At 45.4% G+C, this 17,466-nt stretch overlaps 1 protein-coding gene across 1 annotated transcript in view; it reads right to left on the bottom strand.

Moving 5' to 3' along the window:
• The window catches only part of CC2D1B (coiled-coil and C2 domain containing 1B), a 637,449-nt gene that overhangs the window by 255,265 nt on the left and 364,718 nt on the right, over positions 1-17,466 (bottom strand). The window contains exon 16 of the mRNA XM_069232670.1: positions 6,700-6,825. Within this exon, the coding sequence (XP_069088771.1) occupies positions 6,700-6,825 (126 nt within the window). The remainder of the gene's footprint in view (positions 1-6,699; positions 6,826-17,466) is intronic.

Raw genomic sequence — 17,466 nt, 5'->3', positions numbered from 1 at the left:
GGATGAATCACTGACCAAAAATGCACAGGGCTGGATCATGAACATAGGAATGTCAGATCAGATTTTAAATTAAGCTTTGTGCCGTGGGCCCTGTGCTGGTGGCGGTAGAAGGAGTCAGTGGAGGACTGAACAGAGTTACAGAGGTAAGCTCCCAGAATGAAAATTAACCTCCCGAGGCAGGACAAGATTGCATCTGGCCTGAGTAGGCTGACTGGCATTAACTGGACCTCTGGTTTTGCTTCAGTAATTTGTTCAAGAACAGCAATGGGGGATATATCACACTGAGTGTCACCCATGGTTTTAAGACCTTACTGAGGATTTTTAACATCATTTTCATTGCCAAAGAGAGTCAATGCATTTATACTAAGGCCGATGAAGTAAGAGATGATTTCTTAAGATCAAAACATGGTGTGTTTACTTGTTTGAAGAACGGAGTTTCAGGATCTGTTTCTTTGGCATGCATGTGTAATGCCAGTCAGTTCCATGAGATGGATGATGATATAAAGTAATTCACTTGTCCTATTTGGTCAGGTAGTGGTTTCCTCAGTAACACAGGGATAATTGCATGTGCCAAGAGTAGAAAAATGTTATTTTAAATGTTGGCCATGCAGAGCACTTCTGGAATATTAAAGGCTTTCAATTTACCACCTGCCATAATTACTTGTTCTGTGTTCAAAACTATGAAAGATTTGAATGAAGTTAAGTTTTGGGGAAATTGAACTACGTGCAAGTTGGAGGCCTCGATCACACAGATATCTTTGGCAGACCTGACTAATTTGTTGTCAAAGAATTTCATCATATTTTCACATTGTTGTGTGAAAAGAATAGTGGCATTCTGCACCAGCTCCTGCTCTGCAACATTGCTGAGAATCTTAAACAATTGTATCATTTGATTTGCTGCCTGCCTAAATGTTCTTTCTTTGCATTCAGGGGTTGTAGGAAAGTGCCACTGTTGGCATGGTTACACCCCCCCACCTTTTGCCTAGTGTTGATGCCAACTTTGATTGAAAGTGTGCTGGGACCCTGCTAACCAGCCCCCAGCACCAGTTTTCTTTTTCTAAAACTGTATATTTGTTTCCACAATTGGCACAGCCCTGGCACACAGTTAAGTCCCTTGTAAAAGGTACCCATGGTACCAAGGGCCCTGCGGTCAGGGAAGGTCTCTAAGGGCGGCAGCATGTATTATGCCAACCAGGGGACCCCTCACCTAACACATGCACAGTGCCATTGCAGATTGTGTGTGTTGGTAGGGAGAAAAAGGAAAAGCCGACATGGCATCCCCTCAGGGTGGCATGTACACAAAACACTGCCTGTGGCATAGGTAAGTCACCCCTCTAGCAAGCCCCAAGGCAGGGTGCACTATACCACAGTTGAGGGCATAGCTGCATGAGCAATATGACCCTACAGTGTCTAAGTCCGTTCTTAGACATTGTAAATACAGTGTGGCCTTATTTAGTATATGGTCTGGGAATTTGTCAACACGAACTCCACAGTTCCATAATGGCTACACTTAATACTGGGAAGTTTGGTATCAAACTTCTCAGAATAATAAGCCCACACTCATGCCAGTGCTGGATGTATAACAAAATGCACACAGAGGGCATCTTAGAAATGCCCCCTGTTTGTTGCCCAATCCTTCAGTGCAGGACTGACTATTCTGTGCAGCCTGCCACTGAGAGATTAGTTTTTGACCCCTTGGAGTGAGATCCTTTGTGCTCTCTGAGGCCAGAAACAAAGCCTGCTCTGGGTGGAGGTGCTTCACACCTACCCCCTGCAGGAACTGTAACACCCTAGCAGTGAGCCTCAAAGGCTCAGGCTTAGTGTTACAATCCCCCAGAGCTAGTGGAGATGCCTGCCTCCCGGACACAGCTCCCACTTTTGGAAGCAAGTCCGGGGAGATAATGAGAAAAACAAGGAGGAGTCCCCCATCCCCCCCCCCCCCCCCCAAGCCAGGTCCACCTCTAAGGTGACCAGAGCTGAAGTGACCCCTCCTTGGAAAATCCTCCATCTTGTTTTGGAGTATTTAGCCCAATAGGGATAGGGGTGTGCTCCCCTCCCCAAAGGGAGGGAGCACAAGAAGGGTGTATCCACCATCAAGGAGAGTAGCCAATGGCTACTGCCATGTGACCCTAACACACCCCTAAATTCAGTATTTAGGGCCGACCGTGAACCCAGTGTTTCAGATTCCTGACGACCTACAAAGAAGAAGGACTGCTGACCTGAAAACCCTGCAGAGAAGAAGGAAGATGTCAATTGCTTTGGTCCCAGCCCTACTGGCCTGTCTCCTGGTTCAAAGAACCTGCACCAGCGATGCATCCTGCGGGGCCAGCAACCTTTGCGAACTCAGAGAACTGCCCTGCAACTACAAAGGACCAAGAACTCCAGAGGACAGCGGAACTGTCCACCTCCAACAAGAAGAAACCATCTTTAAAGGGACTCTCACCTCACTCCAGAAGCGTGAGTCCCCACCACTCTGCACCCGACGCTCCTGGCCCGTGTCCAGAGAAACTAACGACTCAGAGAGGATCCCAAGGCGACTCTGACGACATGTCCACCCTGGGCTAACCTCTCTGCACCCCCATGACGACGCCTGCAGAGGAAATCCTGAGGACACCCTGACCGCGACTGCCTGGAAAGAAGAAACCCGATGCCTGGAAGAAGCACTGCACCCACAGCCCCCAGACTCGTGAGGAACCAACCACCGGTGTAGCAGTGGCCAGCAGGCGGCCCTCACCCTTGCGCAATCAGTGGCTGGCCCGAGAAGCCCCCCCCTTTCCCTGCAACGTCTGAGTGACCCCCGGGTCCCTCCATTGATTTCAATTACAAACCCGACGCCTGGTTTGCCCACTGCACCCAGTCGCCCCTGTGACACTGGGGTTGACTTGAACCCCAAAAGTTGGGCTGCCTATGCTCTGGAGACTGAACTTGTAAGTGCTTTACTTACCGTACAAATCAATTTGTACTTACCTCCCCCAGGAACTGTTGAATTTTGCACTGTGTCGACTTTTAAAATAGCTTATTGCCATTTTATGCCAAACTGTGTACATTATTGTTTTGATTCGAAGTCCTATCTGTACCTATGCAAAGTACCTTACATTTAGTGTACTTATCTGCAATTTGAATCTTGTGGTTCTAAAATAAATTAAGAAAATAATATTTTTCTATATAAAAACCTATTGGCCTGGAGTTAAGTCACTGAGTGTGTTTTGTCATTTATTGCCTGTGTGTGAACAACAAAATGCTTAACACTACCCTCTGATAAGCCTAAATGCTCAACCACACTACCACAAATAAAGCATTAGTATTATCTATTATTGCCTCTGTCAAGCCTCTTGGGGAACCCCTGGACTCTGTGCACACTATCTCTCACTTTGAGGTAGTATATACAGAGCCAGCTTACTACAGATGCCAATGTGGGATTTATTGAAAAATGGACAGAGAGGTATTAGCCCAACTGCTAGTGTAGGACTGACCGGTCTGTGCCAGCCTGCCACTTTCAGGGGGTGAGTACCTCTGTGCACTCTGTGGTCAGAAACAAAGCCTGTCCTGGGGGAGGTGCTTCACACCTCCCCCCTGCAGGAACTGTAACACCTGGTGGTAAGCCTCAAAAGCTCATATCTCGGGTTACAGTGCCCCAGGGCACTCCAGCTAGTGGAGATGCCCGCCCCCCGGACTAAGCCCCACTTTTGGCAATAAGTCCGGCGGAAAAATTAGGGAAAACATAGAGGAGTGACCAACGCAGCCAGGAAAACCCCTTAGGGGTCCAGAGCAGAGGTGACCCCATCCCTGCTGGATCCTCCATCTTGGTTTGGAGGACAGGGACCAATTGGGATAGGAATGTGCCCCTCTCCACAAAGGGAGTGGGCACAAGGAGGGTGCAGCCATTCTGAGGGACAGTAGCCATTGGTTACTGTCCTCTGACCCCCTAACATGTCCCTCAATGTAGGATTTAAGGGCCTCCCTGACTCCCCACTCATCAGATTCCTGGCGACCTACAAGAAGAAGGACTGCTAAGCTGAAACCCCCAGCAGAGAAGGAAGACAACAACCGCTTTGGCCCCAGACCTACCGGCCTGTCTCCTGTTTCTAACAACCTGCAAAAAGACCAGCGACGAGTCCAGTGGGCCCAGCGACCTCTGCCAACTCCAAAGGACCACCCTCCACCCAAAATGACCAAGAACTCCAGAGGACAGTGACTCTGTCTGAAAAAACCTACAACTAAGGACTCTCACCTCACTCCAGATGCGCGAGTCTTGACCCCCGTGACCCGACGCCCACGGCCGTGCCCAGGTGGTCCACCCAGTAAGAGAGGATCCCCAGAAGATTGCAAGCAAGTGCCCACCCCTCCACGACGACGTCTGCAGAGGGAATCCTGACGAATCCCCCCACCCCCAACCGCGAGCTTCGGATGAAGATATCAACACCTAACGGACACACTGCACTTGCAGCCCCACGCCTTGGAGAAAACGACCCCTGGTGCCTCATCGTTCAGCAGGAGGCCCTCCTCCCTGTCTGACCGGTGGTGTGCCGGAGACACCCCCCTGGACCCCACCTTCAGCCTCTGAGTGACCCCCGGGGTCTCCCCACAGACCAGCATTGGAAACCCGATGTCCTGTTTGCACCTTGCACCTGGCCGCCCCTGTGCCGCTGAGGGTGTGTGTTTGGTGCCTACTTGTGGCCCCTACATTGTTCTTCCAAACCCCCCTGGTCTGCCCTCCGAGTTGCGGGTACTTACCTGCTGGCTGACCGGATTCTGAGTACCCCCTATCTCCATAGAAGCCCACGTTAAATTTGCTCTACTTTGACCTCTTCACCCGGCCGGCCCGTGGTGCTGGTGGTGGGTGTTTGGGGTTAATTGGAATCCCAACCGGTGGACTTCCTAAAACCCGGAGACTGAGACTGTAAGTGTTGTACTTACCTGTAAACAGATCTAACTCCCCCCCCCCCCCCACAGGAACTGTTTAAAAAATGCAGTGTCCATTTTTAAAATAGCTTTTTGCCAATAATTCAAAAACTGTATTACTTACCTAGTTCAAAAAAGTACTGTTGATACCTGTGTGAAATACAAAACGTTCAGGGTACTTACCTGCAATTTGAATCTTGTGGTTCTAAAAATAAACTAAGAAAATATATTTCTGCAATAAAAAAAACATTGGTCTGGAAAAGTCATTGAGTGTGTGCTTCTTCTATTGTCTGTGTATGTACAACAAATGCTTTGCACTACTCTCTGATAAGCCTAACTGCTCGACCACACTACCACAAAGAGAGCATTAGTATTATATACTTTAGCCTCTGTTAAGCCTCTGGGAAACCCCTGGACTCTGTGTGCACTATGGGCCTGATTACAATTTTGGCAGAGGGGGTTAATCCGTCACAAATGTGACAGATATCCCGCCCACTGTATTACGAGTTCCATAGGATATAAAGGACTCATAATAGGGCCGGCGGGATATCCGTCACATTTGGGACGGATTAACTCCCTCCACCAAAGTTGTAATCAGGCCCTATATCTCACTTTGATATAGTATATGCAGAGCCAGCTCCCTACATGGTGATATGTGGCATTCAATTCAGACACTGTATTTCAAATTTAATACCTTGACCTTTTATATTGGGCAGTTTTGAGATGAAGCATATGTTGCCCGTCTTCTCCTTTGATCTTAATTACCTGAGTTGCAGAGGTGTCACTACATGCAGAGTTTTGGGGAGTTTTTGAGGTAGTGACACAAGGAGAACCTCTGATTTGCTATCAGACAATGAGCGGATTCACTGAAAGAGATGAAGGCTTAGTGGAATCTCCTTGGACCTTCTTTTCTTCTGTGGCTATAGAGCACTGGGATAGTCTCCCCTAAGGTTTTCTGTCTTGCACAGTTATATTCAGATTAAGAGTTAAAACTGATTTATCTGATTAGTTCAGGAGTGGGGTAAGAATGAAATCAGTTTGTCACAGGTGAAATCCAGATATAGAGTGTGTTCTGCTGGACGTGAAGAAGAGGAAATTTCTTGAGAGCTGCTTAATGGTTCTAGGGATTCCACTATTTTGGAGGCCTCTTTATGATCCACGTATGACCCACATTTGCACCAATTAATTGAAATCACCAATAAGTAGGGTCTTTAGCAAAAGGGTTTTGGTCAACAGCATGAGGTCTTAACTGAGAGATGGATTGTATCCATATTTATAGTAAATTAAAGTTATGCTAAATGAATAATTGTTGAGGTGTCTCATTCACTTCTTTATATAATCTATACTTTGGAAAATGAATATCCATGTTAGTACAACGATATGACACTCAGCAATCGCTATAAATCAAGAATGTAAAGTTACAGTGTACAAGTTATGCATTGCTGTGGTCCATATTCATGCAGGAAGAGAGGACAATCTGCGCCATTTAATGTTGCTAAATACATTTAAATCCTCTCATCTTGAAGTCTTTCCCTACAAAGCTTTAGAAGTTGTCAAATAATGAATGCAGGTCCATATGTACTAACTCATTTTCCTATAGACACATAAAGAGTAATACCCTTTCATACATATGAACCCCTAACCATCTAAAGTGCTACCTACAGTCCCTTGTAAATGTGCTTGCTCCAGGTACTGATGTTCATCTATTGTAGTTCATGCCCATCTTTTCCCATAACCAAGACCACTGTACTCTCAATTCACTGCCGCAATGTCATGAGAGATTGAATACCGCCATACCTCATGCTGTTCTTTCAACAGCTTTAAAAGCTGTGCATAGACTTCTTCAGACTTCTGTGAAATCTTAACATCGTTGTGATGTACGAAAATAAACTCATTCTCATCATCTGTTGGTGGGGATGGCAACTGAAAGGAGACAAATCATATGAGTTTAGGTTTCTGGTCTTTTTCACTTTAAAACAGAACAGAAAAATACATACATCTGCTATCTTTCTACCTTCAACATTTCTTAAGATCAGATTGCTCTAATTAACAGTGGATAAAATAGTAGATGCATGAAAGCGGAACCTATGGAAAAGCACAGTGTTGAGAAAAAGATAGCACACCCTCTTGAGATTCTATAGTTTCGAACATTAAGACATATCTTTTCTTCAGGTTCTCACTACGCCAAAATGGTAGATAAATCTAATCTCAAGTGACAAACAACACACATGAATTTCACACTGTCGTTATTTATTAAACAAACAAAAAACAATCAACATTCACTAGCCTTGTGTAACACAGCAACATCTGCTAGCCTTGTTTAACACTGCATAACTTCTTTGGCTTTGCCATAGGTCATAAGTTACTACGGTGTAATTAACAAGGAACAGAGAATGGTTGTTACTTTTATTTTTGCTTTGAGCTGCCCTTCAATAATACAGGATAACATGTCCAATAAAAGGGCTTATCTATATTTTCCTAAAAGAGATTATGGAGACCGAACATTTTCCCCAAAATAGAGCACAAAGGAGATTTCTGGCCAATATCGGTCAGCAATTGTAAGCCTTTGCAGAAGGCGCGATCTTACCTGGTGGGTACCTAAATATGATAATGTACTTAGATAAGTTTAACCCCTCAATATGTTGAATCACAGGCAACAACAGGAGAAGTTACAGAAGGTCTTCAATTTTTGGATGTAGTAGAATCACGGGTACAACTGCACCCTAGGAGAGGAACTTTTTTCTCTATTTATATGCCCCACATTGCATTTTGCAAAATGACTGCATTTTAACGAGTTCTTGTTTCTAGATTTCTTGGGTAATATTAGAAAAATGATTTTCTTTACAACCATTAGCTGATGATGGGAGAAATTGTACTTGACATTGTACAGAAAAAAGACTCAACACTTTAATTAGTAATATTGTAAAGTGCTAAATGCCACTAATCAGTCACCCCAAAAGTAATAAGGAAGAAAGCATATAAAGAATGTAAGGAAAGGAGAATGACATAATGTATGGTAGGTGGAACCCAGTGCCAAAGCACTGGTCACATCCTAGTAATGTATTAAATTATTAATAAGAGTTCAAAGTTGATTTGACCATTTATGATTGTTTTGGTTTCTTATTTAGCAGGTAAGGCAACCTTAGCCAAACTACATTATTCATTTCATGAATAGTTTTTTGTCATGTAAAACATGCCACCAAAGGTCCCTTTTGTAGCACTTGAAGAGCTGGGCGTGTTTCACACTACCGAAGTAAAGGAATTAAGTAAAAACTTTGCTTAAGAAAAAAATCGTGAAGTCCCTGGTAAGGTGAATGGGCTTGGTCCCTTCAAGGAAGGGGGTGATCCCAAAGGAACCTGATTTTGAGTTGAAGGTTTGAAAAGGCTGTTTTTGTTTTTTATTGCTATTTCATATGGTGCTATGATGGGCAGTGACCTCGGGTGACGGTGGAAAGAATACCAATAGTGAAATCTCATGATTGATAGATTTCTGTTGTTTTTTCTACTGTGTTTGGTTTGGCTAATCAATGTTGCATTGTTGGATCACAGACACTGGCACGGTGTATAATGGGTATTGCCAAAAATATTCAAAACATCATTACTCAAATATTGGTTCTAGCAAAAGGAGTTGAAGGTTGGGGCTCATCAGAATAGGGTTTACAGTATAAGTTTAATGGTTTGGGGTAAAAGGTTGGGGGTTTGTGGTCTATAGGCTAATGGCTAATGGGATAAGGGTCTAGAGTTAAAGGTACAGGTTTGAGAGTGTAAGGTTAAGGATGAAGAGTATATATAGGAGTTTAGCTTATGGGTATAAGGGTCAAGGGTCAAGGGTTTTGGTTTGGGGGTTTGAAGTTCAGGGTTATGGTTTTGGTAAATACGGTTAAATGTGCAGGTATAAGTTAAGATGTAGGGATATGAGGCGTGGGGATTAAGGTGCTAAGGCGTTAGAGTTAAGGATACAGAGTTAACGGTTTGACTCTTAGGGTAAGGGTTTGGGATACAGGTCTTAAGAGTATAGGGTTAAAGGGACAAGGGGACAGGGCCAGAAGTAAGGGCTAAGAGTATAGGGCACCGAGCAATGGAATACAGATACATGATTAAGGGTTTGGGGAAAGGCTATAAGGAAAGTGTTAAGGGGAACGGGGCTAAATATCAGTGGCTTTGGATATAAGGTTAGCAGTTATGGGTTAAGGGTAAAGTGTTTAGAAGTTAAGTCTATTCAGTCAGGGTTTTAATGTATAGTATTTTATAAATGGTAATGATTAAGGGTACATTATTATGGGCTTGGGGTACAAAGGGCATGGTTTGGGGTATACGATTAAAGGTTTGTGGTATACACATAGGTAAGAAAATTAGACACTGCAATACTCAATAAGTTGTGGCAATCAGGAGGTTTAAGCTTGTCATCGTTCATTTGATTTTTTTTCTTCTCATTTGGTCGTTCTTGTCAGGCATCCAACTTGGATAATAGCTAGCAACCCCCTATGTAAAAGGCTTAATGCATGCATCCAATGGCCACATCACAATATGGCCAATGGGACTACATGCACCATTTATGCTGCTGTACTTATTGCAATGTTAAACCACAATTATGTGTGATAATACTGTACCAGCTTACTTATTGTTATGTGATAGTTATATAGTGCTCAGTTATCAACAGTTACTTGAATTTATTGATCAAAATGTGAAATGCCAATAAATACACTTGGGTGGGGAAAAATGTTTTGAAGTATAAGGGTTGATTAATTGGAATGGAACACACTTTTAATTCAAAGCAATGCAATTAGAAGTGTGAAAAAAATAATGCCATTTCACAGTAAAAATGTTTAATTTATACATTTATAAAGTACAAACATATAATGGGGTTTAAAATGTTTAGTTGCTAAAGTGGCACTGCCAATTCTGACCTTGTTGGCTTTGATTAGTTCAAGGAGAATGGGCCCCACTGAAGCAAATAACCATTAACGCCAACCCATTGCTACAGGCACAGTCCCTAGCTGACTGTACAATATGCAGCAAGCAAATCTAGAACAATGAGAACTATAGGATGATTCGCATACAGTGGGGACTGAAGCTGATGCGCAATGTCAGCTTTCCAGATCTTTCTAGAAATCTGGAGGTTGGAAATGGGCTGATTGTGCGCAGCCTTTGGATTCAGCAGCTGATTTTTTAAGGTGTACCTGACTGAGATAGTCAGAAGAAAAGTAATGTTGGAGACTAGTATACCTACCTAATCTATCAAGAATGGTGCTGCACAAGGAATCAGTGTTAAGTTAGACACTTTGATTTTATCTTACTCTTGAAGAAAATGCTCTTGGCTCAGGTACATAAAAAGGCCAGCGAGGCAAGGACTTTGGGTGGGATGATGAGGTCGAATGGGAACTTGGACTGGTGGTTCCAAAAGGTTTATTGAAACAGTTTCAAATAAATTGAGAATATCTTTGCAAAACTCAGGTGTGGCATGAGAAAGCTTTTAATGGATTCTGGTTCAGTCATCCCATAGAGCAGTGGTTCCCAACCTGTGGTCCGGGGACCCCTGGGGGTCCGCAAAGCCTCCTCAAGGGGTCCGCCACTGCCTAGAAAATGTAATAATATTAACAGATTAGGCCCCTCAGCTTTCCGTAATGACTAGGTGTGGGGTCCCCAGATTCCAGTAATAATTCAGTGGGGGTCCCCAGGCTCAATAAATGATAATGTGGGGGTCCACGGAAGTCAAAAGGTTGGGAACCACTGCCATAGAGGGCTAGCTGTTGATCATAATGGCTGCTTAGCGATTGAGCTCCAGCAGCCACCCAGACTGATCCCCAGTCCATCCATTGCAATCATCCGCCCCACAGGCAGACACAACATATATCAGTGCGTGCTGACATCAGGGAAGCCAAGAAACTGTTCTTGAAGCTGAAAAATCCCTGATGGCCTGGTTGCACTGCGGGGCCTACCTCCAAGTTGGGCCCCGTTGGGCCAAGTTGGGCTCTCTGGGCCGGCATGCCCGCTTCCTGAGCCAGTAAGGTGCACTACATTAGCCCGCTTTGCCTAAACCACCAAAAGCAACACCCTGCCGCAATTATCATCAGGGGTCCCCCGCCTGGCAGTGGCACCAGTACTAGCTGTGGTGCTTAAGAGCAAATAAACAACGCCCCTGCCTGCAAATGGCTGACTTGGACGCCCTGCCTGAAAATCAGCTCTGACCCCGGAGGCATCGAGTGCCAAACCGCCAGTACCCCACCAAGACAGGAGACCAAGAACACCGCAAGGCCCAGAGAGACTGCAGAGACAACCCTGATGAGCCTGTACCCACACAACAGACGCCCCAGGAAGCTTTTCCAACGAAAAATCAGTTTATTGGAAGCAACTTGAGGAAATAAAGGGACTATTTGCTGTGCACTATCACAGGCCCACATGAGGCATCAGCCGCCACTGTGCCATTATAACACTGCCATTGCCAACTCACCATAGAGGAGGCCCGCCACAACAGCACTCACATGTCCTGACCATCTGCACATTAGGGCACGCACCACACAAGGGAAAGCATCTGAACTAGATTCCCCCCTCCCATCTGGAGTGGACAAACCAGACAGTGATACACTCCTGAGGAGTGCAACATACGGCACATAGGCTTATGGCCTATCAACCATCCCAAAAGTACATCTAATCGGCTACGAGGCCTTGCATTATCTACTCCTCCTCCTTTGAGGGCCTCCAGGACGGGGGACTGTTATGGCCCGTAAGTGCCAACCCACGAGACCCTTAGTAAATATCAGCCTCTGCGGTGTAACGTCTTGCCCTCCTACTTTCTTCCCACATAGCCACATCCCTTAACCATTACAATTATGACGGGAGGCAAGAGCGCAAGATGAGGGTGCCAAACAAAGCTGGACAGATTCACTCAGCTCAAAAACAAAACCGAGGCCATAGCGATAAATTAATTGACCCCTAAGTTTAATCTGGCGCACCTGGGGAAGACAACCTTAATCTGAAGGACATAATGGCAGCCATACAGAGTGTCTGTGGCTCTCTTGAAACAAAAATTGACAGTCTCAACGGAGGTAACACTGATGAGGACAAATATCCGCTATCTGGGGGCCAGAGTAAAGGAGGCTGAGTGTTCCTTGACGACAATGAAAGACGACTGTGCCACCCTCAAGGAACAGATCAAGGAGCTATACTTTTCTGTGTAAAAAGCTCATTGTGTACCAGGCACTACACCTAAACCGGGCTCACCACCCCAGCCCATCATAGCCGGAATCCTGAACTTCCGAGACAGGGATGTTATCCTTCTAACTGCATGTAGCACTCCACCACCCAAAATTGGCAACACAAATGTTTTCCCCGACTTTACACTTCAGGTACAGAGGGTCCCTGCAGTTTTCTCGAGGTCAGGAAGACCCTCTGAGAATGTGTATGTCAAATACTCCATGTTATTTGCAGCACAATTACGAGTGGTGGCCAGTGGTAAAACACATTTCTTTTCTTCTCTGGAAGAGGTCTGGGATTGGCTGGAGGGTTGGCCGTCAGTGAGAAGAGACGCTGTGAACGCCTTAAGGAATTTTGAGTGAGTGGTCCCACACAAGATAGTCGCCAGATTCTAGAGGAGCGAATATAGGGAAGCGCCACTTGGTCAAGCCAGGACAACCGTCCTTCCCAGCAGGAGCAGACTCAGGAAGTACAGAAAGACTGGTTTGAGCCCACAGACTGAGATCACAAGAAAGTTGATAAATCTAAGCACATCAAAAAGTCAATCCTGATTATCCTTTTTGATTGCCTCACCCAGGTCTTCTCTAAGATGATGAGGCCGCAGAACATTGACAGTCAACTTGGTAAAGTCATTCCAGTTTTGTGGATCGAGTTGGGGCTAATGGATGATTGCCACAATTCCCTACTAGTTCTATGTTTTGTTTGGGTGACAAGCACTCTGCACAGTTGGGGTGGCAGGTAGCTCAAAGTCCGCATTGCAAGGAGGCAGGGTGGGGGGGGATTTATTTCAGACGGGATGTTAATTTGTTATTTTACTATAGCTTACACTAAGGCAAGGTAAACTCTAATATGCTTTAATGCAAAGGTATACTGTTCTTACACTCCCCTACCAGCAATCAAGCACCCAACTATGCCCACCCAACACAGGCTGGATATTTTTTATCATGCCCACCCGAGTAAACACAGCACCATTATGTATTCTTTCCTGGAATGTAATGGCTCGGGGACAGATTCAGCGGGGTGTGGTCCTTCACTACGTAAAGAGACATTCCCCTGGTGTGATCCTCCTACAGGAAATCCATCTACTGGGCAAGCATGTCGCACACTCGACCAGTGAGGATACAAAATGGTTGCGCATGCAGTTTATACCACCTGCTCCAGAGGAGTGGGTATCTTGGTGAGGAAATTGCTCATGCTGTCCATCTAGCATGTGGAGCACAACAAACAGGGATGAATGTGGCTCTCTTGGGGCATAGGGCCACATGTCGCACACTCGACCAGTGAGGATACAAAATGGTTGCGCATGCAGTTTATACCACCTGCTCCAGAGGAGTGGGTATCTTGGTGAGAAAATTGCTCATGCTGTCCATCCAGCATGTGGAGCACAACAAACAGGGATGAATGTGGCTCTCTTGGGGCACAGGGAGGGTGTACCTGTTAATATACTTTCAATATATATCCCGCCACAACTACATGACTCCACGCTCCTAACTCTATCCACTTTACTACATAATCTCCCAGAAGCAATAACATGGACCACCATCCCCACAAGCACACAAACCCAGTCCACCGTCCGTTTGACGACTTCCTCACAGCCCAAGGGTTTAAGGATGTGTGGCGTACACTTAATCCCACTTCACACCATTTCACATTTCACTCCAAAGTGCACAGTAGTCTCTCCTGTATAGACTACTTAATTACACTGGCTCAACAGTTTACACGGGTGTGAGAGATCTATCACTTGTCCAGGGGGGAATCTCAGATCATCCCTCCCTGTTGATGGTCTATAGCGTGGCTGGGGAAGCTGCGGCTTGAGCGGTTTACTTTAAATCCCTGTTACCTTAAAATACCGAAACTCAGAAAAGCTATGATGGAGGAGACAGAGCACTACTTCAAGGACTGATTCCTTGGTAGACTTCGCTAATGCTGTGGGATGCCTACAAAGCAGTGATCAAGGGGGTGGGTCTTTCCTTGGTAGTGGGGCAGAAGAAAGAAAAAAGGGCCAAATTAGAGACACTCAAACTGGAGATACTGGATCTCGAAACCAGCCTACCGGAGTGGGAAAAATCAGATGCCACCCACACTCTATCTCTCAAACAACGAGAATGCCATGAGGTAGCGCAGGGAGCCACTAAAGCCCAATACAGGATGGTACAGCACTGCCTCTATGAAACTGGCAAAAAAGCAGAGAAACCTTTAACCTGGTTGGACAGGAGAGAGATAGCAAACAGGTGGGTGGAGGGAATCCAGACTGAATCTGGAGAATTAGTTAGCGACAGGGAATGCATAACGGAGGCCTTCGCACTGTACTATGCCAGACTCTACTTCCAAAGGGTTGCAGCTACAGAAGAGAAATCTGCTGCCCTTTTGGCGGACATACCCTTCCTGACACTACCCACAGAAGACCGGGAGTCCCTGGAAAAGGAGATATTTGAGGATGAAATACTGGGAGGAATCAGGGATCTCGAAATCTGACAAGGGACTAGTGGTCATTCACAAAAATGGGAAAGCGAAGTGTGACTGCAATTCCTATCGACCCATCGCTCTCCTCAATGTCGAAGTGAAGATACTGGTTAAGATGCTGGTCTCCGACTAATCCTAATAATTCATACCCCAGTTCACCCAGACCAATCTGGCTTCATGTCAAGCTGAAATACAGCACTTAATCTACAGAGACTGCACGGCTTCCTTGGCCTAATCTATACAATACTATACAAGAAGATGCAGTAGTACTATCACTCGATGTCCACATGGCCTTCAACACTGTGGAATGGCCATACCTATTTGCAGTACTGGAGAGACTGGGTTTTGGTTCCCAATTATAGCCTGGGTACACCTTCTCTATGCATCCCCGCTTGATCAAGTGGTGGTAAATAGTACAAGATCCAGGTCATTTGCGTTTCGATGTGGCACCAGACAGGGATGCCCGCTCTCCACTTTACTTTTTGCACTGGTATTGGAACCTCTGGCAGCCTGGGTGAGACTGGATCCACTGATCCGAGATCTCTGTTGGACTGCACAGAATATCACTCTTCGTTGACCACATCTTATTCTATGTGGCAAACTCACCTATACCCTTGACCGGAGAATGCAATTAGTGACCCAATGTGGACAGATTCCAGATACACAATTAATTGGGCAAACTCTACCACCTATGTCCTTAAAGGGAAGAAATCCTGGCTGCCTTGTGACTGATGGCCTCCCGTAATCTGCTCCCCCTTTTGATCCGACTCAAACATGACATCCAACATTGGAGATCTCTCCCATTGTCACTGTTGGGAAGAGCTGCTGTTTTCAAGATGATGACCATCCCACCCTTTTTATATGTCCTACGAACACGCCCTACCCGCCCCCCCTATTTACTACAAAGCCATAGATAGCAAGCTTAGAACTTTATTATAGGATGAGGGCTCTGCAAGGATAGCATTAGCCAAACATACCGGGGGAGGTATGTTGGGGGAATCACTCTTCTCGATATTACAAAATACTACTGGGCAGCACAACTCACTATCATCAATTACTGGATACACACCCCACGATGAACTAGTTTACCCTATAGATAGGGGCCAGATGCAATCTGGAGGGTATCTGAGAACTATTTATTCGCCCCCTAGGCTGCAACATGTCCTCAGACCAGCGGTGGTGACCACTAGTGACTGGCACACCACACTTCGAGCGCTAAGATAACGCAGGCCGCTCCCCTCTGGGTCTCCCCAGATTTGAGAAATGGGAACTCATTGGTATCTGAAAGGAAAGTGACCTCTGAGCGAAGGGCCAGGTTCCCTCCTCCCCGGACTCACAGGAAGAATTTGCATTAGCACACTGAGTATTTCTGCTACCTTCAGGTGCGCCATGCTCTCCAGTCCGCAGTTCCAAAGGCGACAGCCCTACCTGAATCCTCCTCCCTGGAGAGTAGATTTCTAAAGGAACATCTACACAAAAAAAACATTTCCCTCACCTATCAGAAATTGATTAATAACTCCCCACACCCATTACTATGCCTGAAGATACAACGGGAGAATGATGTAGGAAGCCTTGAGTAGGTTGAATGGTACGCGGTTCTGGCCTCCCCGTGGGAAGTGGGTAACAGAGCCAGATTCCGCTTAGTACAGTTGAGAATCCTTTATAGATCGTATCTGGCATGTTCAGTCAGGGGGCAAATGGGCAGGTCATCTGATACTCGCTGTCTTAGAGGGTGTGTGTAAGAGGTATCCATTCTACATATAATATGGGACTACTTGGAAGTACGTGGTTATTGGGACTCAGTCATCATATGCCTGAACAAGATGTGTGTTAGCGCGAAGGAGGCCTCAGTGAAATTGTGCCTGTTAAATGTATGGGATACTGCAGATCTCCAGAGGACTGAGATACTGTGGATTACTCTTGGAATGGTCGTTGCCAAGATAAACCTCCCAAGACTGTGTGTGTGAAGGGAGTGGTGGGGGGAGGGAGGCGTCCCAGACACCTTTGTTGAGAGACTGGAAAAAGGACATGGACTGGTGCATGTTGGCAGAGAAGGTGGCGTATGAGAGTTGTGGATGCCCACAGAAATGGGTAAAGGTCTGGGAGGGTTGGAATACCTTCAGGGGAAGCCCATGTGATACTCCCTCTTTTGAACACAACAAATGACCTGAGAATATCCCACTGATACCCCTCGATTGGGTTAGCAAGGGGGTAGGGGGATAGAAAACACTTATGAATTGGTTGTCTGAATGTTAATCCTTTCATTTTGACGCAGTGTTCCTTTCGCAACATGTACTGGTGTGTACTGTATACTCTTACCACATTGTTAATAAAGAGATGTTTTTTTTTTTTTAAATCCCATAGAAGGCTTTGAAAAGCTCATTAGTTTGATTTAGTGTCTCCATGACGTGTGTTGTACAGTATCCTTTTTTGGACCAACGAGCTACCATGTGATCCTTTGAGTCACTGCACTTTTTCAACAGCATACTTGCATACCACTCATCCTCTAAAGAGATTTTTGGAGTAAATGACAATTGAGAGGTCAAAAAATGATGTGATCATTGCATCAAGAGAGGAAACATACTGCTTTGGGGGTGGCTGTCAGGAAACTACCAGGAGGGTAGCGTCAAGGTATAGGAAAAGCTGAGTGTTTATAAGTTGAATAGAATTACAAAGGGTCAACAATGACTTACAGAAGGCTCACAGAATCTGGCACAACTACTTCTCTTTTCAGACTAAAAATGATACACAGAAGCTACAAGAACATTATATGAGAAGGGCCTAAACATTTCTTGGTTTACACCTTAAAAGTAAGGTGAATCAATTGTTTATCCAGGCAAACGTAAAGCCAGATGGGGGTCCTTAGACTCTAGGAATGAGACAACCCTGTGATCTTGAGTTGGATAT

This window comes from Pleurodeles waltl, chromosome 4_2 (genome assembly GCF_031143425.1).
Source record: "Pleurodeles waltl isolate 20211129_DDA chromosome 4_2, aPleWal1.hap1.20221129, whole genome shotgun sequence".
NCBI classification, from domain to species: Eukaryota; Metazoa; Chordata; class Amphibia; order Caudata; family Salamandridae; genus Pleurodeles; species Pleurodeles waltl.
The sequence above is the reverse complement of the archived record's forward strand: the minus strand, read 5'-3'. Positions and strand labels throughout refer to the sequence as shown.